The sequence below is a fragment of the Drosophila subobscura genome, chromosome U, assembly GCF_008121235.1.
Source record: "Drosophila subobscura isolate 14011-0131.10 chromosome U, UCBerk_Dsub_1.0, whole genome shotgun sequence".
In the NCBI taxonomy this organism is placed as follows: domain Eukaryota; kingdom Metazoa; phylum Arthropoda; class Insecta; order Diptera; family Drosophilidae; genus Drosophila; species Drosophila subobscura.
Genome location: NC_048534.1, coordinates 18,457,452 through 18,484,892, shown reverse-complemented (window position 1 = coordinate 18,484,892; position 27,441 = coordinate 18,457,452). Strand labels below are relative to the sequence as shown.

The 27,441-nt window shown below is 43.3% G+C and overlaps 1 protein-coding gene across 3 annotated transcripts in view; it reads right to left on the bottom strand.

Annotated features, from left to right (window-relative positions):
* LOC117902134 (calcium/calmodulin-dependent 3',5'-cyclic nucleotide phosphodiesterase 1) overlaps window positions 1-26,876 on the bottom strand; it is an 86,654-nt gene extending 59,778 nt beyond the window's left edge. For all 3 annotated transcript variants that reach the window (XM_034813268.1, XM_034813264.1, XM_034813269.1), the window contains exon 1: window positions 26,486-26,876. In XM_034813268.1, coding sequence (XP_034669159.1) covers window positions 26,486-26,861 — 376 coding nt within the window. In that variant the 5' untranslated portion in view covers window positions 26,862-26,876. The remainder of the gene's footprint in view (window positions 1-26,485) is intronic.
* Between the last annotated feature and the right edge of the window lie 565 nt (window positions 26,877-27,441).

Below are 27,441 nucleotides of genomic sequence, written 5' to 3'. Positions count from 1 at the left end.
ACTGGCAAAGCACTCGACGCAGCCAGCACTTCAACGCGACAGTTGACGGGCTTGAAAGTCAGACTCCGTCTGGCATCTTGGCCATGTCTAACAATAGTCCGAAATCAGACAGCGACAACAAGTGGCCGGCTCTGGCAGAGTTTTTTGTAGAGCGAAAAGTCTCATTGCAAATTTTTGCATTTTGCCACAGCTGCAGCGCAGCTTTTGATACACTTTTTGGGCAAAGAAAAGGTAGAGGATTGAGTGGAAAAAATGGTTAAAATTATCAAATTTTTAAATAAATTTCTACTATTTGTTGAGGCACTTTTCGCAGCGTATTTTTGGCACTTGCATTAACATATTCCCACAAGCAAGAGCCCACTCCATAAGCGTATCTGCCACTTATCGTCTCGAGTATCTCTTGCAAATTACATCATGGATTGGATTTGATCATCGGCCGCACAGGGGAAACGATAGCCTTCGCTTGACCACTGTGCTGGTGCCGCTTACGGAGGCGACAATTGCTGCCATTTATTTCTATTTATTTCTTCTATTTCATTTAAATATTTCGTCTGGTTTTGGGCAGCGGCGTGACGTAGGCAAAAAAATGCCAAAAACGTGCTAGATTTTTGTTGGTTTCTTTTTGTATTTTTATGGCCGCGTGCGTGTGCCGTGCGCTGTGCTGCTGCTGCGCTGCTGCTGCATCCGTTAGGTGTGTGTTTGTCTGAATGCAAACGATGTGAATTTTCGGCCAACTATTCGTCGGCGATGACGACGACGTCAGCGTCGACGCGTGCGTCCGGTGCGCAGTTGGCTTTGATCAGCTTTGATAGTGCGCGGGTGCGGGGCGGGTGGCCCGAGGGGGAGGTTCAACTTTGTTTGCATTCAAGTAAATTCAGATACACACGCAGAAGCCGCAACATGATGTGGCCACAATTTTTGAGATTTGTGTAAACAATTTGCGCATTTTGCAACATTTGAGATTTGATTTTTCTGATGATATCAAGAGACAGGCTGTCTATGCGAGGCGGGAAAATTGCTAATGAAGTTGCTTTGGCTGCAGGTGAAAGGTTGTTAAGAAGCATATTTTAATTTTTTAATTTGAGGAATTTAATAGTGGAATTATGGATCCTCATGAACTCATAATTTCTGTGGAGCTTAAAAACTCTTAAATGATGGAGAAAACATTATGAAAATTCTTGCCAGGCTCGCAATTAATTTGAGCAAAATGAACACAACTTTAATGCATTTTGAAAACCCATTACCAAATGAGTACTCATTACCCTGGATATGGATTCAATTATGCTAAATATATTTAGAGCACTGACCCAAAAGCTTTCAATAAATACAATAAATTCCGCTAGCATAAATATGAATTATAGTACAGCACTTTTACTGCATGTTTTTCCTATGAATTTCACTTTGCCATATACAAATACAAAATGTTTTTGTTATTGGCCATAGATTTTATTTGAAAGGAAGTCGAGCTTCCGTTCCGCCCCGTACAAATTATGCGATAAAATAAACATAAATTCGTGAATGGAGGCGCAGGCACTCATATTGAGTATTGAGCATTATTGGATTTACAAGATTTTTTTATGATAGCCCATAAACGAGAGGCGGAGCTGAGATTGGCGTTAATCATTCGCATCAATTTATGTTGATTTCCTTAAGTATTTTTTAATGGACATCAAATGAATTTGTTATATTTATTTATGCAAATAAAAGTGACGTCAAATCGAACAGCCAACTCGAATCAAATTAAATTAGCAGCACAGAAGTTTTTTTCGCGCTGTGTTAGATTTCACACTTAATTTTGGAGGATTGTTCATGCCTGAATAAATGTATAGATATTTTTTTGTATATATTAAGATCATTATTATTATTGGTATAGAAATGTTGTGCAATTTGTTGTCTGTCCCATTGATAAATTTGATGCATTAACTAATTGCATGGCGCATAAATCATGCCGCAAATAACGCACAAAAAACACAGAAAATGTGCAATGTATGGGGATATTTTTATAGATTTATTATTCTATTTCTGTGGTTACTATTCAATGGGTGTGGGGGCGTAATAAAACTGAGAGATAAACGAAAAACGAATATCTATGTATTTAGGCACCGGGGTGTGGACTATTTTGATAATGATAAACAAAATGCTACGTGGAGCACATGGAGGGGGGAGGAAATCCATAAACGACGACAAACGAAAAGTAATGCACAAAATTCGAACAAAAGTTTTGGCTTAGAAAGACACTTTTGGGTGTTTTATAAACACTTTTGATTGGGGGAATTATTTCATTACAATTTTAATTTAATTTCACATTAAGACACAATTTAATCTGACAATTTTCAAACGATCAACGACTAACGATCAGCGATTAACGATTGTTTAATGAGCTCCGATAAGCAACTAACTAACGGTTCAGATGCTCAGAGTACGCGGCGTACGCGCGTTGGTACGAGTGAGACAAAAACTAAGGAGAAGAACCGCGGCGGCGGAGGTAGAAGCAGCAATTACGTCCGCACATGCTGCGTGTTGGGGATAAACTAACTGGATTTTTCGGAGTTGATAGCGAGAATCACTGAGACACCGAACAGAGACACACCGAGATCCAAAACAGAGACACACACACACACATACGGCTAACCCGTCCCCAGCAGCAACAACAACAGCAACAGCAGCAGCGGCATAAAGCTTTGGGCCGAAAGAAATCTGCGCATGAAAATTGTGTGTTGCGAAGCATGGATGGGAGTGAGCAAATTTCCCGCTATTCTGCAGGCAAGAAAGCTTTGCTTTGGCTGCGAGAGCTTTACCAAAATGCGGGTATGACACTTACTTAAGGTTTAGGCACTAGGTGAAACAATTTTCAAATGCTTTTTTGTTGATAAAACGAGCATCGAGCTTTAGGAGTTTCATTTAAAATATTCAGTTGCTTGGAAAGTTTCAGTACAACTTTTCAATAAGTAAGTGTCATACAGCTATAATATATCCCACTGTTGTCGTTGCCTCTCCTTTGGCTTTTGCTCTCTCTCTCTCTCAGCATATTTCCGGAGCGTAGCGTATTGTGGTTTTTGTCTCACTTTATTTTAGGCTGCCTTTTTTGTTGTTTGCTCTGGATGGGGGGAGGGAGCGGCAACGTCAACAGGTTGCCACCCTGCCGGAGAGAGTTTGGGTTGCTGCCTGCTCTGCCTCTCCTGCACGGTAGCCAAAACAAAATGAAAAGCATTTTCAGCAGCACGACCCTAAGGGCCACACACACAAGCGCACACAGGCGCACACAAAAGATTTTTGGAAAGCGCCTTTGAGTGAGGGAATAAAATAAAAATATTCACCAACATTTCTTGTTACCCCCAAAGTTGTACAAGTGTTTTTAGCTTCCTCTGCTTCCTTCCTTGCTTTATATTTCTCCTCCCCCCTTTTGCTTTTGTTTAGCATATTATTTGCTTACCAGGGCTGACTTACCGGGGCATCAAAAAATAAACAGAAAGCTTCTTGCCGAAGAATTTAAGTAGCAAAAACTGAGCCGAAAAGATATCACAGCAGGGACTTACCTGGAATCAAGAGAAAAGCAGTTAGAACAACAGTTATAATACACATAATACAAGGAAATAATTATATAGCAACAGGGAGCTGTAAGGGAATATCTCTGCATTGGAAACACACCCCTCATTAGGGCAAACCGAAGCTCCCTCTCTCTCTCCCGCTCTGGTAAGCTCGACGCAGAGGTCATGCCATCAGCTTTAATTGAACCAAACATGAGATAAGAGGCAGCCAGCTACTGTGTGGGAGACAGAAAGCAGGTGGACTGAGCATATCATATAATTAAAGAGGAGCACAGACGAAGGACCAAACCAAACAATAGATAAATGCGGAGAGCAGTGTGCGGTGTCCTGCCTTTGTGCGAATTGAAACCATCAATCTAAGCGGAAATGTGTCAATGTGCTTTATGAATAAATGTGGAATACATAAACGTTGAATAAGTGCGCCAAAAATGTAGCATAACTGTGGCATAAAAGTAGCAATAATATGCCAAAACTGCAGCACAAATCTAGGAAGAATGGTTACAAAAACTGGCATAACTCTAGCATAAAAAACTACTTTTAAAACAGACACAGAAAATGCCACACTCTTGGCACTCAAATTCGCTTTAGAGCTCTAATAACCTGCAATCCATCTAGGGCAGATAAACATCAGATCAGATCACACGCCAATCTAGCATAGCTCATGCCGTTCGTTGTAACGAATTACATCACGATTCGCAGCAAAATATTTATGAGTGTCTCATGTGTGTGCCTTTGTTGTTGCCGGCAAATGCAAACGAAAATTCTTGGAGCATGCCAAAATCTTTGCTGCACTTTATGTGAATTATGCGTGCAAATTGTTCGCTCCTTTTTTGAGGCAACAATTCGCAGTTGGCCTTGAGACACGCCTGAATGGAGTTCTTTGGCATAAATAATTATTCTGCATTGGAGACCATTATTCTCATGCAACTAAAGTTGTCACAGTCCAAGCCGTTTCCCTTTTTCGTTCCGGCAAACATCAAATTTTGCCTGACAAATTGAATTTCACACATCATCCGCCGGAGAGGCTGTCAAAATTTCTTTGCCCATAAATTAGATTTTGCAGCGTGCAGCGCTCAAAAATTGAATTTGAGTGCATGATTTCATTCGTTTAGCATTTTGGCTGCTTGGCTAACACGATGTGTATTACTTTTTGGGCTGTAATTAAATTTGCAAATATATGCACAAACTACTCGCAGAGAAATGCAATTTACAGCTGCAAATATGTGTGCAAATATTGCCCATGCGCCACGTTGACTGGCAGAAATTTGCCATGCCAAAATTTGCCGTTGAGCTGCCCAGAGGGGGAGGGCAGTAAGTGCATCAATTAGGTAGCGCCGCTATGCAACAGCATCATCAGAGGTTTCGCAACAATTATCCAAATGCTAATTGCCAAATGCCAAGACAAACGTAAATTGGCCAAAGTTATGCTTGTGCGGACCGAGAACATGCGCCAAAGTTTTGCTTAACTGGAAGCTGCATCTGCCACTTGAGCTGTTGCCGTAATTGATTAATTATAATTTCTATTTTTAGGAGCTGCACAGGGATAGTTCTACGTACTCATGTCATATTTGTATCAATAAAGAAGGAAGCAGAATTATTTCTCACCGATGAATCTCGCAGCTCGAACTATTTCCCAATTATGTTGTTAAAATTCTCACAATTATTCAGTGTCCTTTGCTTGTTTTTAATCACATTTACACATCGCAGATCTTTGAGCTTTGCGCTGATTTCCTGCTCAATTATGTTTGCTCTGGTTCAACTTTATTAAGATTTTTTAGACCCGATGCGGCGGTGCCTTGTGCTCAGCTTAAGCGATGCTTGACTTCTGCAGCTGCGTGCAACACAACGCGTGTTGCATGTGGCCAGCTAGCGCTAGAGCTGGTTTGTGGCCTAAACCAAAACTGGACACTGGATCGCAGCACGCAGATCGGAGCTGGCGACTGGCCTGACCTGCCATTGCGTGTCAGGCAAATAAGCTGCGGGCGCCAAAGCCAAAGCCCAAGTCTAAGTCTAAGCCTGTGCACTTAATCAAAGCTATTAATAAATCAAACATCAACAACTAAATCAATAACAAACTCTAATTAAAATTAAAATTAGAAAACGGACAAGCGAGCGAGGTGCCAAAGTAATTCGCTTGCTGTTCCTGTTGCTGTTCTCTCGAGTTTTTCAGTGCAAATTTCACACAAATCAGCTTTAAATGTCAAAACGCATGTTGCACAAATGCGTCAAATGCCAAAAGCGGGCCACCGGCAATAAATCATCATGCATGGATGTTGAATTTGTTGGATCTGTTGGCTGTTGGATCTGTTGGAGCGTCAAAAAGTCAAACACAAAAACCTGTTGACAGACATGAAAGCAATTTCTGGTTGCAATTGGCTGGGACATGCAGTGCCCTACAGTTTTGGGGGATAAGAAATGAGGATTTAGATGAAAGATGGAGGGAAAATTAAGACTTTTTTTGATTGAGGAAAGAATTTTATTGATGGTAAGACAAAGTAGTGGCAGGAAGCCATTTTCTATTCATGCAAAAACCATCACCATGAACCCAATGAAATGACTCCTAAAATATGTACAAGTTTGCACCACAATTATATTATAAAATATAAAAATTTAAGCACCCAAACGTTGCCTTTAAATACAAAATTTAACTACTTAAAAATTCCTCTTTAAATTGTTGCCAAAAACTATATCTTTGTCGTGGAAATTTGCACCGAAATAATTTCTACAAACTTTATGCCTCCCCACATCGCTGACATGCCACATCAATCAATTTTGTGTAGTGTATCCATAAACGTACAAATTTAATAAATGTTTTTGTTGTTGTCGCTAGTTTGGACAGCAGGCAAGCAACAACAACAGCCAGCAAGAGACACTTTGTGTTTCAGTTTTTTGGTTGCATTAATTATCGCCTTGCCATGAAATATGCGCGCCACGCATGCGCAGATCGACATGGGGTGGCATGTGGAGAGAGAGGGAGATAGAGAGCGAGAGAGTGACAGAGAGGGCTGACAGTCACGAGAGGAGTGCCGTTCTATAAGGCAATGCAGCGCGTGTTTGCGGCTCGGGAGAAGCCTTACGCATGGACTGCCGTACTGTACTGAGTGACTGTTTACCTGGGCGCCAATTAAATTTAATTCAATAAGCCAACCGATCAGCGCTGCGATACAAATTGCGGGCATACGGATCCGCTTGACGCCTAACAACTTTCAATGTTTTGCCTAATGAGCGCCCAAGCACCCAGCGGTGACATCGCCATCGCGGCCACAGCGTTGCCATATCGCTCTTCAACCATCAACTGAACTGCTTGACAGCACATTTGACAGCGGGGTTAACGGTATTCGGGCTGTTTTTTGTTTGTCAACGGGGAGCTAAAAGCCGTTCAAATAGGTGTGCCGCCCGGTGACTTGGCTGCGGATCTAGATGACTGTGGGAGTGCCTGAGAGCACCAAGTGGCTATGGGCTAATGAGGTTAAAGACTAGTTAAAGACCATTTAAAGATTGTGGAGATTTGTGTGGTTAAAATAATTCACAAGATATCTTAAATTAAAATAAAATGAAACTAAAATGTTTATCCATATACAGTAAAAAGCCCAAGGAGACGCAGAAACTTTTCCTACTTTTCAACACACTTAACTAGCGCCATCTGTGGGCTCTTGACGCAAGTAAACGGAGCAGCAAAGCTTTCTACATTTTTACTTTACATGTAGTTGCCGATTTAATGACATGTCGAGAAGGAGCTACGACTAAATGTAACGACAATCCGGTGTCTAAGATTTTCTCTGATAAATGTCGCGACTTTAACAATTTCAGCGGCTTATTGATTGAAAAATGTGTGGAAATAAATGGGTAAAATTCGGTGTGTTGTATTGTGGCGCTGTGATAAGTCGCTAAGCTTTTGGAAAGTTCCATGTCATGTCTTATTTCCCATGAAAACTGTTGACTTTTCTCATGTAAAATTAAAGTTCGAAAAAGTTCCCTAAAAGTTTGTTCTCTCTTTTAGCTTTTTCTCTCTCTTACAGCCAAAATGTTCTCTTCTCTTTTCTCCCTGTTCTGTCGCTCTTTTTTGTAGCATTCATTCTCTTCTCTTTTTATTCCTAGCCAATCTCTTAATGCACAGCTTTGAAAACAAGATAAGCAAAGGACTCATGCCCGCACCACTTTCCTTTGCTAGCAGCAAAATCTCATCATCTAATCCGTCTTAATTGCAGTCATTATATGTGTTTGTGTGTGTGTGTGCTTTCCCCCAGCCAAATTGATATTCTAATGTTCATAAAAATGTTTCAATTTCTTTTGCTTTTTGCACCAAAATGAAGCCACAAAATGAGGGGTTAGATGGCCCTGAATGAGCCATGGATGGCGAGGGACCTAGAGCCATGGCTAGGGCAAGGGACACCCTAGGAGTGATGTGTGTTGTGATGTGTGGCATGGCTGCAGAATGGCGGCTTTGGGTATAATAAGTTTATAGTAAATCATAAATGGTTGGTTGGATTCGAGGCTTTTGACGCTGTCCAAGTGCCTTGTGGCCGTGCCACATGCCACATGACGACGAGCAGAGTTTTGCGGTTGTGTGTCATCAACACACAGTGTCCTTTCTTCCTGCACATCCCACACTCTCTCACTCTCCTTAGCTCCCCCTCCTTAGCTCATCCTTGCTGTAGTTGCTCGTCTTTGCATTGCCATTGTGCAAATATTTGCATATTTAAGTTGTTGTTGGCGTTGCTGGTGTTGCTGTTGTTGCGACAGCCGCAAAAACTCATAAGCGCATTTTAGTGCCCTCCACACACACACCCTTCTGTGTACATGTCGGGCGGTACGTGTGTCATTATGATACAGTGTGCGTGAGGGTGTGTGAACACTGCAAGAAATGATCAGCAAAGGGGGAGAGTTGATTTGGAAGCGATAACTCCGATATTGTCACTCGTTACTCGTTACTTTTACTCGTTGAATTATCAAAAGAATGCCCGCAGCTTGCAGCATCTGTGATTAATCTTCTTACACCCAAAATAACTGAATTAGAGCCTTAATATTGTGTTTATTTCAAGGCTATTCTCATTCCCAACCAATAAGTACTCTCCTTTTCCTCTCAGTGCACTGCACTCTCTCCCTGCCCGTTGTTTGTCTATCCCAAGTCCTTGCACACAATCCTTCGCGCTGTGTACATATCCGTCTTGCTGCTTTCTTGGATTTACTTCACGCCGCGCCCCACCCACTGGCGAAGGTCAAGCGGCGCGTATTATGAAGCTGACATCCAATCCTTTCAGACTTGCGGGGGACGATACGGGTTGCGGGGGGCTGCAGAATGCTGATTGTTTAATTATGTCAGGTGCTAAAGCAGCCATTATCGCAGCGGAAGAAGGAAGGTGCCTGAAACACACACACACACAGAAAATGCCGTGCCACAGTGCGTATGCTTAACGTAGACATTGGCTGCATTTAAAGCAGGCGGTGGGTCGCCTGGTCTCCCGGTCTCCTTGGGCCAACTGTCTTTAGTCTCGGGCGGATGTCTCCAGCTGCCTGTCTGTCTCTCACCCATTGCTGTCGCTCTCCTTGGCGGCAACTTAATTAATTTAAATTGTGTGCGCCACAAGAGGGTGGAGACTGGAGGGATTCCGGCTTGAGTGAAAGCAACGCAAAGGTCCTTCAGTTGCCTCAGCTGCAATCTGTTTCACTTAGTTTGTTGTTCTGTTGTTTTTTCAGCTTTTGCAGCTGCGGAAAGCCAGCTGCTGTAATGCACTTTTAATGTAACAAACCCAGACCCCAAAAAGAAATCAAAGCAAAGTCCTTTGGCACTAACTCGTGGCTCAGAAGGAGTGGAAGGAGACTCTCTCTGTGCTTCGTTTTCTCAGCTGAAGTTCTTTGGTCAGATTTTATCTACCGCCAGAGACAGATCTTGGACTCCTTTTGTTGCTCATTGTTGTTTATCCACAGCTCTGTTGTGCGCTCTAATGATTTGCCTAATTGGCTTTAATTACGCTGCCACACAAACAAACAAATTACAGACACAGCAGACAGACAGACAGAGGAAGAAGATCAACAATTTTTAAGCCAAATGAACTGCATTGTTCGCAGTTCCGAATGACATTGTTGCCTTCCACAAAATGCAGCTCGTGTCAGGTTTTATGTTGATTTTGTGCACAGTATTTTGCCAGAGTCTCAGCTATTTATGGCACTTGTGTTTATTCATTCTGCAGCTTCCATTTGCAACGGTATGCAAAAGGGCAAAGATGGAATGAAATTGTAGCCTGCAGTAAAGAATTTAGATGGATGGAGCACGAGAAGGTGGCGGAGATGTGCCCTGCCACATCCATTGCGAGTGACAGGTGGAAAATTATGAACTGGCGTGGTACCCTGTGACCCTAGAGAGTGCAGGTGCAGGTGCAGGTGCAGGCAAATGGCAGTTGGAATTACTTAATAAATATTTGAAATGTTGCAGCTTGCGTCATAATTCTTTGGCTGTGTGTCCGCTGCTTGGTTGGCCCTTCAAAACGGAAGCGCAATTAATTGTTAATTAATAAGTAATTAATTATGAAGGAGTACAACACATGGCTGACTTGCAGCTAAGCACAAAATAATTGCAGAGTGACTCAAACTGAAGACTGTAGACTGTGCCTCAATGCACACGACTAGCTGACCTTTTGGCTATTAAAAGAGTGTGGAAAAGTTGGTGGGAATTCCAACTTAAGATCAATAATTGAGTGGATGTGTAGACGGTGTATTGAGTGCATTTTTGGGCTAAGGAAGGGCGCTTAAAAGAAGGCAAAAGACACTTTAACAATTGAGAATTCTGCTCCTGAAGTCAACGCAGGAACTGTCCACAGAGTTCCCTATTTGCTAGAGGTTCCAGCAGACTACTGCCACCTAGCTCTACCTTTCCAGGGTACACCCAAAACAAAATCTTAAATAACGAAGCTGCAGAGCAAAAGCTCCTTAGACAGGCTCCACTCAGACAGATAAATGGGCGAAGCTCAAGGAACTTCCCGCATTTAAGATGAAATGAATGGCGTGCAATGTAATTTAAAGTGTTCTTTAAATTAATCTCGAGTGTAAGGCGAGTGCAAAATGATGAACCAGCAGCATCAATCACATTTACAGTTCATTAATAAATGCCGAGATAATTTTGATGCATGACAAAGCATTTAACACGCAGAGAGAGGGAGAGATCACACAGGACCAACGTGTGAAGTGACAAGACCTTAGAAGCTCCAAATATATCCAAAAAATACTTCCCTATGGCTTAGATTTTCGTTAATTTTAAATCAACGCTGACAGAAAATAAATTGTAAAAGAACTCACTCGGAAAACTCACTTAGGATTAAGCAGTGGCCATGAATGGGCAGAGTTCTGGGTGTAGCCAAGGACAGGACAACAGTTGAAAGGATATCAAGCACTCCGCCAGCTAATTCATAATTTACAGCGTCATTTCTGGGGGCTGGGGCAAAATGCTGCGTAATTGTTGTTCTCGCTGTGATATTAGAGAGCAAAAAGCGGAACTGCCGGAAACGGGAAAACAGCTTGACGGCGGAAACTCAGCGAATGAAAAGTGAATGAGCGAATGAAATGGCAAAGATTCGGCAGGGAAGGAGGCGGTTAGTTTTCTCGACTAAATGAGCCAACGAAGACCACAACAGAAGGATATATTTCACGGTGTGGAAACATCTGCTAAACAGCTGCTCTAATTTAACGCCCAGACGGACAGAGACAGAGAATTGTTGGCAGCACTTTGATATAATGGTTTTGCTCTCCTTTGGTTTTCCATCTTGTTTCTTGTTTCGCGGGCAATGAAGGCTAACAAAGGATGAGCAGAGATAATTATAAGGCACGGGCTGGGCTTTAGAGACGCTTTGGGGCAGCGCAAATTATAGTTTATCCATCTTAATTAGAGGCAAGAGAGCGGGGCAAGTTTTCAACATAATTCGGACTTGAAATTAAATATTTAAAGTAAAACTATGGAAAATTCAGAAGCAACTTTGAGGCTTCACTTATACATTTTTAAGGCACAGATAAATATGAATAAAAGTAATGAAAATTCTCCTCAATTATGTTTCTTCTTCCTTTTATTTTATGAGAATATTTTGAGGCGAAAAACACTTCTTAGAGTCCCTTTTTTTTGGGGCCTAATATTTCACTTACTCGCCCGTCTCGAGTGTAAATTTTTGATTTAGGGCAGCATTTAGGCGTCTGTCTCTTTCCATCAGTAACCCAGTCTATCGCTCTTTCTCTCTCTCTCTGTTTGTAGTCTCTCTCTTAGGGTCTTAGGCACAAAGCACAGGCCCATTCAGGCGTCATGCTAATCCATCTCAAGTGTCAATTCGTGCGTAGGAACAAAGTCAGTCAGCGACTCATTCGACCTGCTGATTGAGCACTTTTTCGGCAGCTCCTCCAGCCGCTCCTTGTTGTTTGGAGGCTTTTGCGCACACTTTGTCTTTGGAGCGGAAAATGCTAATAAATAATGCATGCGTCTTTGTGTACTTTGTGTCTGTCTGGCTGTGCCTCTGTCTCTGGGTTAATGTGCTGTCAATGGCCTGCTCCACAGCTGCTCCCAGTGCTGGGCTAACAATGCAATTGATTTTGCCTCGTCCTTTGCCCGACTGCTATGTAAATGTCGCTGTCAACATGCAGGACAGCGTAGCGGAACTGCCTGCCGCCGCTCTCTCTGTATCTTTGGTATTCCCTCTGCCAAGATAAACATCTGATAAGTGGCCCGAATCGCAGGCTCAAAGCTCATTGAGAGTGATTTAGTGCTTTGTGGTCAAGTGGGCTCCATGATTGACTTCCATGCAGCAAGAGCACCAAATGAAGGAGCAGAGCGCATGTGGAGGAGGGTAGCAGACAGCAGCAGATTGGACCCCTGATTCATGGAAACTGTGGAGTGAAATTGGGCAGCTAAATTGTAGAGAGAACCCAAATCTGGTCATGGAAATACCAAAGCCATTCTGAATAATGCAATAAAGAATTGAAGCGCCAATAGAATTTTATAGCTGATGGCAGAAGAGTCTTAATGAAATATTTAAGGACTTGGCGTATTTTTGATGACTTTTTAGCTGTTTTTAGCATTCCAATTATATTTTTAAAAGGGTGGAAAACCTGTAACATTTTTGGAAAACATCTTGAGTCATACAAGGGAAAAGTTAGGACAGCAGTTTCCGATTTCTGTGTCATTTACTTAGCTGCAAACTAAATTCTATTTGCAAAATGTATTGTTATTGTATTGAAATTAAGTTGATTTCAAACTCTAGCAGCCTCTTGATTACTTCTGAGCATCTAAATCGAATTTAACAAGCTTTCGTTTGCTTATTTAGACACGGCCCAAATAAATGCAATCTGGAAAATGCAATTACGATTTGCCAAAACAATTGAATCGAGTTAAGGCAAAGCAGTTACACAAATGCTCAGCTCTGCCACAAGAACAACAAAATAAATATCCACTTGCTCCAATGATAGACCAAGAAAATATCCATCTAACATTTATAAATATTTAAAATAAAAGCGAGCAGTTGAATCCTTTCCCTAGCTCTTGCCATGAACTGAAATTGAAGGAGATTTAAATTTTTCCCAGAGCTACACAAGAAATGTTGCCGAAATTGGTCCTCAATGGCACATAAAAATAATTCGCTGCTGTAGACAGTTTGCTTACACATGAACGCCTCCTGCCCCCGCGCCTGAAGGGGAGACCAAAAAGGAAGCAGAAGCCATCACGCATACGCACTGTTGACGGGTAGACAACCATAATGAGATGTCAGCGCCTGACTATCAAGTGGCTGTGGTGGTGGTGGTTGCTGGTGGCAGCTGCTCGGTGGCTCGTCGCTGGGTTAGAACGTTAGCTTGGACCCAAGCGACCTGTTTCAAGTGCTGTCCGAGGACTGAAATGAGAGCGAGGACAATGACAAGAACGAGGACGATTTCCATGCAAACAAGCGTCGACGTGCTCAACACTTTTTAAGCCATAATGAGGAGCAGCAGCAGCAGCAGCAATGAGAATAAGCAGCGGCACAAACGACTGGGCGTGAACTCTTGAGTGGTAAGCAAAAAAAAACTACTGCACACGCATAAATCGTATCCTGCAGGACTGCGTTGGCAGGACTAATTTTGAGCCTGGCAAACCATTCTTAATGATGACAAATGCGCCCTGGAAGGCGACCATCTACAGCGCCAGCTCCCTGGGCATCATCACAATGATGATGGCAACCTACGACAGGGTTGACGTCGCGCCCGAAAGGATAATGCTTAAATAAATTGCCCCTACATTGTCCTAGCTGTAGCTGGGACACGCACAGGCACAAGAAATGTTATTGAAATTGTAAATTATGTCAAGGACAATGCCAAAAAGCTTAAGGCCATGTCTTCGTGTGGCACTGGCACCCCAGGGATTTCGCTGGACAGCAGCAGTCGAGTCGACAGTTAAAGAGTAAAAGTCATTGGCAAATAAAGCAGCAAAGCGGAGCGACAGGCAAACTTAAGCCTCAACCAAAAGTCGTCCAGTAATTGACGGGCAGTGAAACTTTTCTACCCCCAAAAAATTATATAGAAGAAAAGTTTTGATTGCTTTCACTGCTCTGTGGACAGGAACAGGAGCCACACGCCTTAATGAGCAAGTTCGTTGACATCCTGCGGCGGGGGGGTTGGGCGACTCATAACTTTGCCAGACCGCGACGCTGTTTAATAATTAAAAAATGTAGCAACAATTTGTGCCAAAGTTTGGGTCATTTGCATGCTTATCCAAATCCAAGGGCATAAATCAGGCGGGGAAATGGGACTGAGAGGGGGAGAAAGAGTGCACAAATAGTGCAGCCAGACATGCGATGTGCGTGAAGAAAAGGAAAAGTACAGGGAATAGTGTGGGGCGAGTACGTATAATATGTATAAGCTGCTATAGAGATTCTTATATTTCTGAGGAAACACTTTGGAGTTTGCTTGCCTTGGCTGTATGCAGAAAGATATTAATCAGCCAAATTGGTTTACAATTCTCCGAAGCAAACACTCAATAACACAATGGCAGGTGGCAATACTCTTGTGTATATGTACATATGTATGTAATTGCATGTTTATTGCTGTTTGCATTACCGCTGACTGCTGAGATTCTCACTTTCTACTGTTTCGTTAATCTTCTGTTGTTGCTTTGCGTTTCTGCTTTTAATTTCGTTCTACTATTACTGCTTCTCTACTGTTGCTGCTGTTAATGTCATTCCGCTGTTAGTTACTGCTGTTAGTGTTGTTGTACTCTTATTTCCTCTCTGCTGTTGTTCCGCTGTTACTACGGCATGCAACGGCTTTTCTGTTGTGCTTCGTTTGATCTGCTGTTAATGTCGATCTACTGTTAATGCTTCTGTGCCGTTGCTGCTGTTTACGTTTTTCGACTGTTATTGCTTCCTCTGCTCTTGCTGCTGTTATTGTTGTTCTGCTTTTAGAGCTTTGCTCTTCTCTTGCTATTGCTGCAGTTCCCCTTTGCTCCCTTTGCTCCCTCTGCTACCTGGCTGCAGTTCCCCGTTAATCATTGCTCATACTTATTAGTGCGCAAGCTGTCCCACTCTTGAGCATGCACATCATTAGAGCTTCTGGCAAGCACCGCTCTCCGCCGCACCTACCCCAAAGGCGTGTGGTGCCGAATGTGTTGTTGCTTTTGGCAAGCGCAGAGCGGCGACTGGAGCAGAGCGCGTGCATATAACGGAACTGTTCTTGCACTTTACTTTTGTTTCTGCTGCCGGCTGCTCTCCTATTCTCTGCATCACACGATCAAGTGAGTGAGTGAGCGAGGCAGAAGACGATATTTGGTGCGTGCATGTTCAATCATGTTCGGCGGGAGAGTTTTGGAGAGCTTAAAAAACTGATCAAAGCAACTGATAAGCAAGTGCCAGTGCGAGTGCATAAATACACACACAAAAGTGTGGCTCCTACAGTGCGCTCTAATAGACATTTCCTCTACTCTGCCAGCAGTGCCACTAATCCCCTTTGAGTACCCATAACAGTGCAGACAGCCTGTCTCCGGACAAACAATGCTCAACGACAAACAATTAAGCATCCATTTTGCCAGAACCAAACGAGAACCCGCAGTGAAGTTGAAATGAGCAAAACTGTCACCACAAGTCAATGGCAAAGTTCTTTGGGCGCCCACTGCAGTGCCGTTCCCCAATGGCAATCTCATTTGCCAAGCGCTTGTCAATGCCACAGGAAACCGCATGTCCATGTTCGTGGCAATGGCAATGGCATAGCCCGTGGCACAACCACTTTCGATTGGTGGCAACAGCAACAGGAATAACAACAGCAACAGCAACAACAACCACAAAGGCTGCCACAATGACAATCTAAGCAGCAACAATTGCTAGCCAATTGTATGGCTTCGTTTGTCAGCTGAGCCACACACAATACCAACAGAGCGCCGGCGGAGTCCTGCCTGAGACTGCTGCTGCTGCTGATGCTGCTGCTGCTGCGTCCGTCCGTGACTGTTTCCTGTTCTGCTCTTTTTCCAATCACAAATGTTAATCCCGATTGCAGCACAGCCAGCACACACCCAACACCCAGCACCCAAAGGATTTAAGCGCACAGAAAGGTGAGCGAGCAGGCGGATTCTCTCTGCTGGATTTGGCATCTCATATTTCGATTTTCTACAGCAAAAGACAGACGCAGACACAGATACAGGCACCAGCGTCATAAATCAATATTTGCCGAGGGGAATATTTAAAGGCAATTGGCCAAACACTTTGCCACTTTGTTGCACTTGCCAGAACCAGGGGAGGGGCGAGGCTCGCATAACATGAAAATGGACGAAAATTGAATTTACGGCGAGCGAGAGGAGAGGATTTCGCTTGTCTGCAAAGAATTTGAATTAATTTTGATGGAGACTCAACACTTATCAGATGAGTTATGGCCGAGTTATGCCATTAATCGATTTGCTTTCTCTCCTTCCTTTGCCAACTTGCCCTGAAAGAGTATTCCAATTTTCGCTTCAACAGAGAACTTTCCTTTCCTTTTGCTCTTGTTACTTTCCACGTTTTGTGTCTTTTCTGCTAGTTCTTTTTCACTTTTCTCTCTCTTTCTGTGTTGGCTGAATTGGCATGCAATATAAAACTTTTATTAAGGACTGCCAGCTGCAATCCAATCTGAATCCGAGTGCCCTCAGAGTCCTCACTGCCCTGTGCGACAGCCAGGCTTCTGGTTGATGTTTTCTACGGTGAGGAATGCAGACTTTTTCTCACTCATCTCTGAAATCTCAGTGCTCTGTCGCACTTGACTTTATGAGGCGAGCGAGGACACAACAGCGAGGGAGAGAACAGAGCAACTTTATGTATTAATGCACTTAAAAGTCCGCACTCCTGCCACGTAGAGTGGGTGTTAAAGAGCTGCCAGACACTTGCCAGCAATTCACCTGACGAGCCAAAGGTCTCCTGCCCCACACACACATGACCTGCTCTGGCCTTTAAGCTTTATTGGACTTAATTCTAAAGGGATGCAGCCAGCAGCCAGCAACCTGGTTGCCATTTCATTCAGCAACAAAAACTGAAGTGTGTGCCCTGGTTTATTTTTACTTCTAATTAGTTTGCCCCCCACCCAGTGCCAGCCCAAAAGGTGCTCTCCCCTTCGCTGTTATGTGAAAACAAACATTAAATATTTACCAGGAAGCCAGGACAACTTTTCACGTATAATAATATTTTGTGCATATGAAAAGAGTTCCTGCCTGCCTCTCCCTTTTTTGTGTATGGAAATATTGAGTTAATTTTTGTCGAAAGTTCATACATTTCGCTGCTGAATTATTGAAAAGAGAATTTAATTCGCTTGCATGGCAAATGCTGCGTTTCGTTTCGTTTCGTTGATTTGTTTAACATTTTTCAGCATTCCGCAGATGGATTGCTGGCATCTTTTTGATTATTTATGCGTGTGAGCTCATCGATGGGTTGGACAGAGGCTACTGAGGCCCCAGATGTAATCAGGAATGCGTTGAGGCATGCCATTCCCTCGGTCAAGTCTGACTGCCTTAAAAGCAAACAGAATTCCCATGCACTTTGCTTCAGCAGCAAGAGAAATCCATGCCAAGGGGGAAGTAGTCCTGCCAGAAGGGGAATAAAATGTGTATCCTGTAGGAAAGAAGGAAGGACAAGGCAAAGGAAAAGTGTGCAAGTCTTTCTCTGTGTCGTCATGCATGATTTACTGCCCAAAAGCTGGGGCAAAGGCAAATGCCAGACGGTGGTACAGGGTGAATATTTAGAGAGCATGATTCCGGCAGTAGATAAGACTCCTTTTTGTGAATTTTATTCAAAGTAAAATCGATGTCTGGCTCCTCTTTGCATGCAGATTGATGGCGCACCCTGTGTGGCAAAGGCTGTGCCATTTTTAGGGCAAAGTTTTGCCCTCTAATCGCTTCATTGGTCTGCATTTCTGCCAATAATCCAGAGCCTAATAACCCACATGTCATTAGAGCAGCTCGAAGCTCCTTTAGCCTCTTCCCTCGTTTTCTTGCAGTTTACAAAACAAATCAAATCAGAACCATTTGCTGGACATTTGTCTAGTTGTGGGCTAAGAGTTGTGTATAGAGAGAGGAAGACAAAAAGTAAATAAATAAGTAATTGAGTGTGCAGTCGACAATAAAAATGAAACAGAAACGGAAACGGAAGAACAAATATAGATATAGATGTTGCAGAAGTGCACGAGGCAGAGGTAGAGTTAGAGCCAGAGACTATGGGAAGGTTAGATATGAGGCCAAAGCCAAAGGTGGAAGTGCCCTGGAGGGCCACATAAAACTTCGCAGCGAGTGGAGGGCAGGCACAGGGGCACAGGCAGAGGGCCACAGGCAGCGGCACAACTTTGTAGCTCAACAGGAATAGGAATCTCTCGTCTCGTCTCGTCTGGCCCCTGGTTAAGTGCGCTGTAAGCTCGCCCTTCGCCTCGCCCTCGTCTCTCGTTTGGGCCATAAACTTTTTTAAAGTTTGCAATTCAATTTCAATTTGTGCAGCAGTTACAGCAACAGCAGCAGCAACAGAGCCACAGCTAACGGAAATGGGAATAGAAATACGAGCAGGAACTATCAGACATATGGCTAAGCAAATATATAAACAGAAAGTAATGCAGAAATTGGTAATAATACTTGTAATAACAGCAGCAGCACAGCAGCAGCAGCAGCAGCAGTCAAATCAATTTTCCAAACACGTAGCAAGTGGCAGGGAGAGCGGGAGAGGGATGAAGAGGAGGGGCTGAAGCTGCGTTGTGTGGGGTCTGCTGTCTGGAGTGGTCTGAGGGCCATCAAAATCGTTGACCAGCGCATAAATTTGATTTGTGTGCCATAAAAAATGAAAGACAACAGAGAGCAACAAAAAAGAACGCTGCGTATACGCAACAAAATAAAGAATGAAGCGAGGGAGGTGATAAAGAGCGACAGAGAGGGAGTGAGAGTGATAGAGAGAGAGTGGGAGAAAGAGAGAGTGGGAGTAAGAGTGCAAACGAAAGTTGAGACAAGTCTTAGCTGGCTTTATGGCGACTTTTATGTTTGTTCTTTATTTTCTTTCTTTCTGTTTTTCTTCTGTTTTTACACTTTCTGTTCTGTAATTAATTTGTGCAGAAATCTAAGAGGAAAATGAGAACTTTAGCACAGAAAATGACAAGACTTAAAGTGCAAATTGCAAGTGAAATTATTTCCCTTCCTTTCATTAAATTATTACGCAAAGAACAACAAATCGAGGACTGCTTTTCGGCGTCTGACTTTACCCCAAATCTCCCCAACTGCAGTCCAACTTTTTCGCTTCGCACATTCATCACATGGACTCGCACAATGTAAATATTTTCAGGCAATCCCCCAAATCCCATGCACAAAAAACAGTAGAAAAACCATCGAATCATGTGCCTTCCCTTTCAATTACGCGGCGCCAAGTTTAGTAGATTTGTATCTGCCACACAAGAAAGGAACAGCGACAGGGGAGAGAGTAAGAGAAAAAACTACGTTGAACAAAACTGCGGGCAGGGCAATAAACAAACTAAAGCCCCGACCAGGCCCAAAAACACACACACAAACTTGCCGGGCACGCCCCTGAAAATAGCAAAAAAAATACAGAAAAAGCAACCACAAGCCTCTAGCGTGTACGCTGGCAATGACGGTGCGACACACCCATGAAGCACCCAAAAACCCCGAGACCCAGTAACCAGTCAGAACTCATTTTTTTCTCCCACTCAGCCACAACAAGTTGGTTAACTAAAAAAAGAGAAAACAGGAGAGTAAAGGAATATTCCTACAGCTAAAAAGTTTTGCGCATAGAACTCCAGATAAATTGCTAGTAAATTGCTCGAAAGGAAAAGTGTCTTTTGGCATTAATAAAACTAAAGGCAGAAGGGGAGTCAAATGTTGCCCGGCAGCTACAAATTATGCAAAAATTTCCCGGTCGCGTGGCAGAGTGATAAGCTCTGAGGATAAACTCGTTTATGCAGTCTCAGATACCGCCCTGAAGGCAGGCAGGCAGGCAGGAGGTCCCCGGTCCAGGTGGCAAATTCAATAAGCACTTGGACAGGACATGCAGCAACCGCTAAGACTCTCTCTCTCTCTGTAGTGCATTTCCGGCGGGGATTTTCGCTTTAAATTGAATTTAAAAAGGAAGCTGTGGCACTCGCTAATGAATGCCCAGAACCCCCACGAAACAGTAGCAACATCTTTGGCACGTTTCCCCCACCAGCGAGAAAGCCATAAAAAGTAAGCAAAAAAAAAGAAAAAAGAAAAAGCGATGCCCATAAAAAATATCACCTGCTGCGTTATTGTTTTTCAGTTCTACCCAATGTTTCCTGCACAGACGTCTGAATGAAAGTCACCGATGATTGCCATAATAATTTATATCGAGGCATAGGCAGAGGCTGAGGCTGAGGCTGCTGGCTGCTGCGGTTGTGGAGGTGGCTGAATGCCATGAAGAATGTATACGCTGAATGCGTGGAATATATATTTCCAGACTGAAGTGCGCACACGTTGTGTGGGTTATGATTGATGATGCGACTACCATTTCAATTAGGTTGAAGCACAGCGCCCTGCCACCACTGTCTGCCTTTCAGGAGAGACTATAAATGCTATTTTGGTGCACTTATTGAGCATAATTCTCTTGGGTAAAGGTTAATCATGGCTTAGGACATTGCACAGGTGAAAGCCTCTTAATTTCTTGTATTTTATTTGCAGGCTTATGGCAATTTTTCATTACCTGAAACCCCCAGCTTAACTCTTTACTTTGCACAATTTTAAATAAATAAATCACAGCCCAAGCGCCTGCTGCTAAGCGCTTTACAGCAGCTACCATTTTGGTCTCTTAATTAAATTCTGACAGTATTAAAACAGTTCCCAAGTCCCGCTCTCTTTTTCGTATAAATAAAAGAATCCTTGATGTCAGAGTTGCTGCATTTAAAATGGTGCAAAAAACACAACGAATGGAGAGCAGAGAGGAGCAGAACCAGCGCATGGACACGTTGAGGCTTTAGTTTTGCTCCCGACCTCCGTGCAATGCAAACAATTTAATTTTATTGTTATTTACGCTCTGCTCTGCTCCTCGTTTTATTTTATTTTCGGCTACCGATTGACACGCCAATCGATTGGGTTGCTATTTTTTTAAATTACATTTGGAAACAAAAAAGTTCGTTATCCTCACTTGAAAAATTCACTTGTGGGTCTGGCAATAAAATAAATATGATGCTGCCAGCAACTGGGAGTGAATTGGTAGCAAAAACATTCAACAATGAGATTGCCACAGAGGCAGGAATGTGGATAGAATGTATCTCTATCTCTGTGCAGAGCAAACACATTGCTTTCACTTTCATCATTCGCACGTTTTTGTGTGTTGGATTGTGTGCGTTTCAATTTCCGTTGATTGAAGTTGCCAAATGACTTGCCCAAACACCTGGCCAGAGTCCTGCGCCTATTCCTTGCTCGAGGAAATTGAGAGAGCAATCAGCCACGGAAACGATGGCAATTAAATTGAATGCCAAACGCCATTAAAGACGGTCCATGCTGAGGCTGCAAAGTTGTTGTTCTGCCAGTGAATATCTATTTTTGGGTTAAGTATTTATCCCAGGGATAAGCTGACAGTTTTATGAGCACTTGAAATGTGTGGGAGGCTGCCTCCTGTGCTCCTGTCAGTTATTGTTTAAGCTTCGAAAAGTTGTACCCTCCCGTAAGTAGTTTAACGCGATTAACACAGTTTCAGCCACAGAGTTAACTTCATCTTCAGACGGGGAGCTTGACTAATAAACTTTTAATTGAATTTCTGAACGGAGCCATCAACTGAACCAACTAGAAAATCTGTAAAATTGTCTTGAGCCCCAGTCCTGCGCCTGTCCCCGCTTTAACCCCTTTCTAAGGCCAAATAACGACCCACCGTTATGGCAACATTTCAATTTCCTGTGTTCCGTGTGAAAAATTAATGCCAAATTCGAAACAAATTGCAAAGGGCGCTTGCTGCTGGCAGAGTGTTGAAAATGACAACAGCAGCCAGCCAGGCAGGCGGGCGGACAGACGGGCGGACGGGTGTAGGACAGGAAGTAAAGGATGCCGACAGGATGTGTCTGTCGTACGTAGTGCACTGCTTTGGAGGTACAACTAATGGTGAATGCTGAGGGAATACCCTAAGCAGGCGGGATAAGCTTTTTAAAGGTTGTTGGAACTGGGGGAAGAAAATGACAGCTGAAAAGTTGCTGCTGAAGCGAAAGTTGTCATCGATTAATCACTTGAGTTATTGATTAAGGTAGATTAATGAATTGTTTAGTTAGCGCTGAAAGTAAATTATTCTACAAATCAAGTAAATGTTCGATTCTTTCATGTTTTTTATCATTATAAAAGGTTTTCGTGTGGTTTGCGTTTATCGATTAATAATCGATTTAGTTCATTTTCACTTTAAACACATTTTTTGTAGGCTAGTGATAGATTTCTTACTATTTTTTAATGATAAATAAACGCTTGCAATTAATTACGCTTCAAATAAAGTCCGTTTAAGGTTCTATAAGCTCTGCAGCTATTTTTATCGATTAATTATCGATTAAAGCTAAGTGCAAAAAATCAAGTAATAAGCTTTTTGCATGAAAGTACATCGATATGCATTATCGCAGATACTTATTGTGATTTCTGCTATTTCCAAATATAATTTATTTTGGCATTTCAACTGCCTATAGCGCACCTTCACCTCGCTCTTTACCATTCACACTGACAGGTCTGATATGCTCTCTAGAGGCGTCTGGCTTTGACTTGGTACACAAACACTTTTGCCAAAATATGCCCGCAAAACCTCAACAGAATTTTTAGAGAGAGAGAGAGAGAGAAGTGGCAGGTCGAGTTAGTGGGAATCCACTTTTGCCGAGCAAAATAATGGATTTGTGTGTGTGGGGCAGGGCGCAGGCGATACTTGGGCATGATATGGTTTTGGTTTCGTCTGCTGTTGGCATTCGGTGGCACAGCAGAAAATCAATGTTACCCAGCAACAACGACAACTTGTCGGTCGCTCCTCCTCGAAAAATGCCTAAGGAATGTTTTTCCACAGCAGACTGGAAGTTGTTTCCTTGTTTTCCTTGCATGTCGAACACACACAGGGGACGGACCCGTACAAGCAATTTAAATTTATAAGCGCTAATATTGTCAAAGTGTAACGCAACAAAGAATTTTGTGTTCCGTCTCCTGCCAGCCTCCCTGGCATTGTTATCCCTTGGCAGCGACATTCTTCTATAGAGCGACACTTGCCTTTGGCTGGCTGGAACATAAATTAAATGCCCAAGCAATAAAAACCAAATCAATTTGAGCGTGAAATCGATTTTCATTTCAGGTTTCCACCTGTCGCTCGTTGCTCCCCCGCTTGGCGCTGGGCCAATCGATAAATTCTCGATTGCAACAGGTAAAACGATTGGCAACTAAATCAACGCGTCTGCGACGGGGTCTGAGCTCTGTCTTGTGTAATGGCCAGCGCCAAATGTCATTGCAATCGTTTACTGCCTTGATTAATGTCGGGGAGCTCTGCGGATGCGGATTGGTATCGGGATTGGAATTGGATTCCTGCTCGACTCGACTCGACTCGTTTTGCCATTTTCTGATTTGTTGCGCGCTGCAATCAACGGTGCAACGGTGTGTGTCCTCGAGGCAGTTGATTTCAGGAAGTCGATTGTGGGATGCTCTTTGCTTGCGGACTTACCCTTTGAATGCAGCTTTCGGGCTGTAATTTGAGCAATTTCCAGACACAATTTCGATAAATTTGCCAGCGTTATGTCTCACTTTTTGTTCAAATTTAATCCCAAATTGTACGCCTAAAGAGCACCTCCTAAGTCGTGGTTTAGTTGCTCAATCTGCCTTGTCATTATTTTTAATTTGCACATCTATGACATCAGTGTGGCTAGTGCCAGACCTGGGTCCTGGCGCTTGTCCTGCTGCCTACTTGCTGTACGTTTCACACTGCCACATTGCCAACGTTGACAATGCAATTTCCGCCAACAGCAAAGTACACAAGAGCCCACCCCAGTCCCAAGACGACAACGAAGTGAAATGGAACTAAGGAAAAGGCTGGAAAACGCACAGAAAATAGAGGATACAGCAGGAGGCAGAAGGCAGAAGGCTGATGGCTGGCTGGTTAAAGTGCTGGTTGATGGCTGATGACACAGCCAAGCGTGTTTCCTGTTGGTTGGTTGGTTGGTTGGTTGGCTGGTTGCATGGCAGCTTCCTGCCTGCCACTTGTGCATACATAATCAACAATTAAAGATTAAAATGCCACAGACAAAGTTGGGGGGGTGAAGGCTTATTAATACAAGGGGAGATAACTTCGACAGAGAGTGACGCACTTGGACTTGCTGCGGAATTTTCTTTAGTTCTCCTTTTGTTTGGAGCAATTTTAATTGCATTACGGAGACGCTGCTCTGTCCTGCTGCTGCCAACTTTTAATTGATGCCCCACACACAGCTGCTGCTGCTGCATCTCCTTTGGGTACATGGATTGCTTCTATGCAATTTGCTTCTATTTTCCCAGCCTCATTTGCGCCCAGGCTTCTGCCTTGTTTTCCTTTGGGGCAGAGCCATAAATAAACTTTCATTGACATCATTAAAAGTGCGTTAAAAGCAATACACAGAGACAGCCATTGAACTGTAGATGGAGCTACAGCCCTCCATTAATGCGTGCCAGTCAGCAATTAAAAATACATTCTGCAATCTGCTTTCAATCTGCACATTGACAGGCATTGATATCAAAAACAATTTGCATATTGCTGCGATGATTTTACGCAGATTTTCTAAGGCATCCCCTTAGTCCCCAGGCTCCAGTACAGTCACAGACATGCGAGAAAATCCTCTTCAGTCAGCTAAATCGGTAAACAAATACGCCTCCTGGGAAATGGCATTGGATTGGGCCATGAGTTGGGTAAGAGTTTCAGGGGGGATTTCGATTTCGATCCCGATTTCGGATTTGAACGTGGGATGAGAAAAGACGGTTGGAGTACGGTTGAACACCTGAGATACACTTAACGCCACGGCACGTGAGTCTTCAATTTCGGCGACAATTGCTATGCCAATACACGTCTCAGGATCGAATTTAATTGAATATGAAATGGCCACAAATGTTTCACTCACTCGAAGTGTGGCCCATAAAAAGCAACCAATTTGAGGTTTTATTTTGTGTTTAATCTAGCGGAAGTTAAGGTTTATTTTTGGTACAAAATCAATCTATGAAAATCGATTATTGAAAGAAATATTCCCAAAATAGACTTCAAAAAAATAATTTTTCGCAGTAAAATAAATATAAGAATTACCTTAGCATTTAAAATAGAACATCTGTTAAATATTCTCCCGTGAAATATCTAAAAATATATTTTTGTCTCAATTTTGTTGTTTTTTTCATCTTCTTTTCGCCTTCTTCCTGCCTTATTCTTAGCCTCCATTAATATCGTAGTCTTACTTTTGCGGCCAGCCTCCATAAACAGCTTATTAAATTGCAATCAATCTTTCATCCATCAGTTTCGCACACGACAACACACAGGACATTCAGGACCTGCTCCCTCATGTGACGTCGACATGTCGTCGTGGAACCACATTGAATTACAAATTTTACTGCCGCACACACGGCACGGCATCGAATCGAATCGATAAAGAAACGGAAACGAAAAACGAAAACAAAAATCGAAAATGAAAGGGAAAGAAAACACCTGGCCAATGTCAATCGATGACCTTGCCCATCAATGCCACAAAGAGCGTGTGAAAAGAGGGTGGGGCATTGGGGAGGGCAGAAAGCGGTAGCTGGTAAAACAAAAGCGAAAAAGGAAATGACAAAATAACAAATTTTCAATGCTTCATTCAGTGTCCCATTATACGAGTACTATATTATGTTCCGCCTCGCGCTCTCTGCGCACAGAGACACTTGTTGACCCTCACGTTTGATGTGCAGGGTATTCAGGGAGAGCGAAAAAAGGTGGCTTGGTTTGAAGTGAGCGTAGGGAAGGAGGAGAAGTGAATGTTTCTGCCGCTTGCCAGCTGCGATTCCTAGACAAAGCAAAAACGTGTAAGGGCGAATTCGCGTCAACGCGAACTCCAACAGCGATCGCGACAGCAGCACGAATAGCAAGAGCGACGCTGAGCGAATTCAGACGTGAGCGAAGAGCTAGACCGACTTCGAGCGAATTCAGATGCGAGCGAATTGAGACCTCAGAACGCAAAGCAAGAACGACGGATAGCGAATTCAGACGCGAGCGTAGCGCAGATCGCAGAGAGCGACGCCGAGAGAGTTTTCATTGCAGCCTGCTGCGTAAAAGGTAGTGTGAGAGAAGAAACGACGAAAGTCGCGGCGTTCTAATTCAATTCATTTACCGTTTACTTTGTACTCCCTTCACTTAATAATAATTCCCAAAACAGAAGCACTAATTAGCCGTTGATCGTTCAATGATCAATTGCAATGAGTACCAACTGCCAGCGGGTTGTACATTTCTTTGTGTCTACATTCCCACCCTGAATACCCTATATTTTTTATCACTCACCAATTGTATAGGTGGCACCATCCACCGTAAATGTAGCCGCTTTGCATTTGTTGAAGAAACGTGAGGCGAAATCTAAAGCGGAATTTTTCAAGCTCGACGACACACGTCGTATGGGCGAGTCCGGACAGGATGTGGCCGCCAGCACGGGCCGACGATGATGCTCCTCCTGGGTAGTCTGTGTTGGCAGCAGCTGCTCCTGCTCCTGCACATGGTGTTGCCCCAGGGAGGACGACTCCACCGTGCTGGTAACCGTATTCGACGAGGTCAGGCGTGCCGTCAGCACCGCTGTGCCTGGAACTCGACTGCCGCTGGTCACCGGTGTGGCCGTGCCGGGGGCCAGGCGACGCGGCGCATTCGACAAATTCAAATTTGACATTTTGCACACACACACAAGAGAGAGAGAGAGAGTGAGCCTCGGGTTCTATATAGATTTGGCACACGATGGTTGAGTCACTTGATAACACACATTTTGGACACACTGGACACCTGCTGACCCCAAAGCAGGGCCGTAAGCCAAGCCAATTTGGCTGCAATTAGTCTGTGGAGATTGAATATTTGCTTTTGGGAACGAGGGAGAGAGAGAGAGAGAGTTTAGGACAAATTCGCAGTTGTTGCAGCATGAAATTATAAAAGGATTTTCGGCAAATAAAGCCCTCGGGGAGGTGCACGCTTTAGGCCAAGATTTTGCATGTCGAATAGTTTTTATTTTCATTTCTAATTTATTTATTTTCCCCATTTATTTCGCTCCGCTGATTCGCATAATTTTTGCACAGTAAACAAACAGCAGATAAACGAATTTCAGCCTCCATTTCACTGCTGCAACATAAAATTAAGCAATAAAAATTATCCTGAAATTTGCCAAAGTTAATTGAAATACCGAAAGTTGTTTTATTTTTTTTAAACTGAAACCACAAGCCGCACTGCTCTGTGTGTGTGGGTTGGTCGGTTATCCCTCA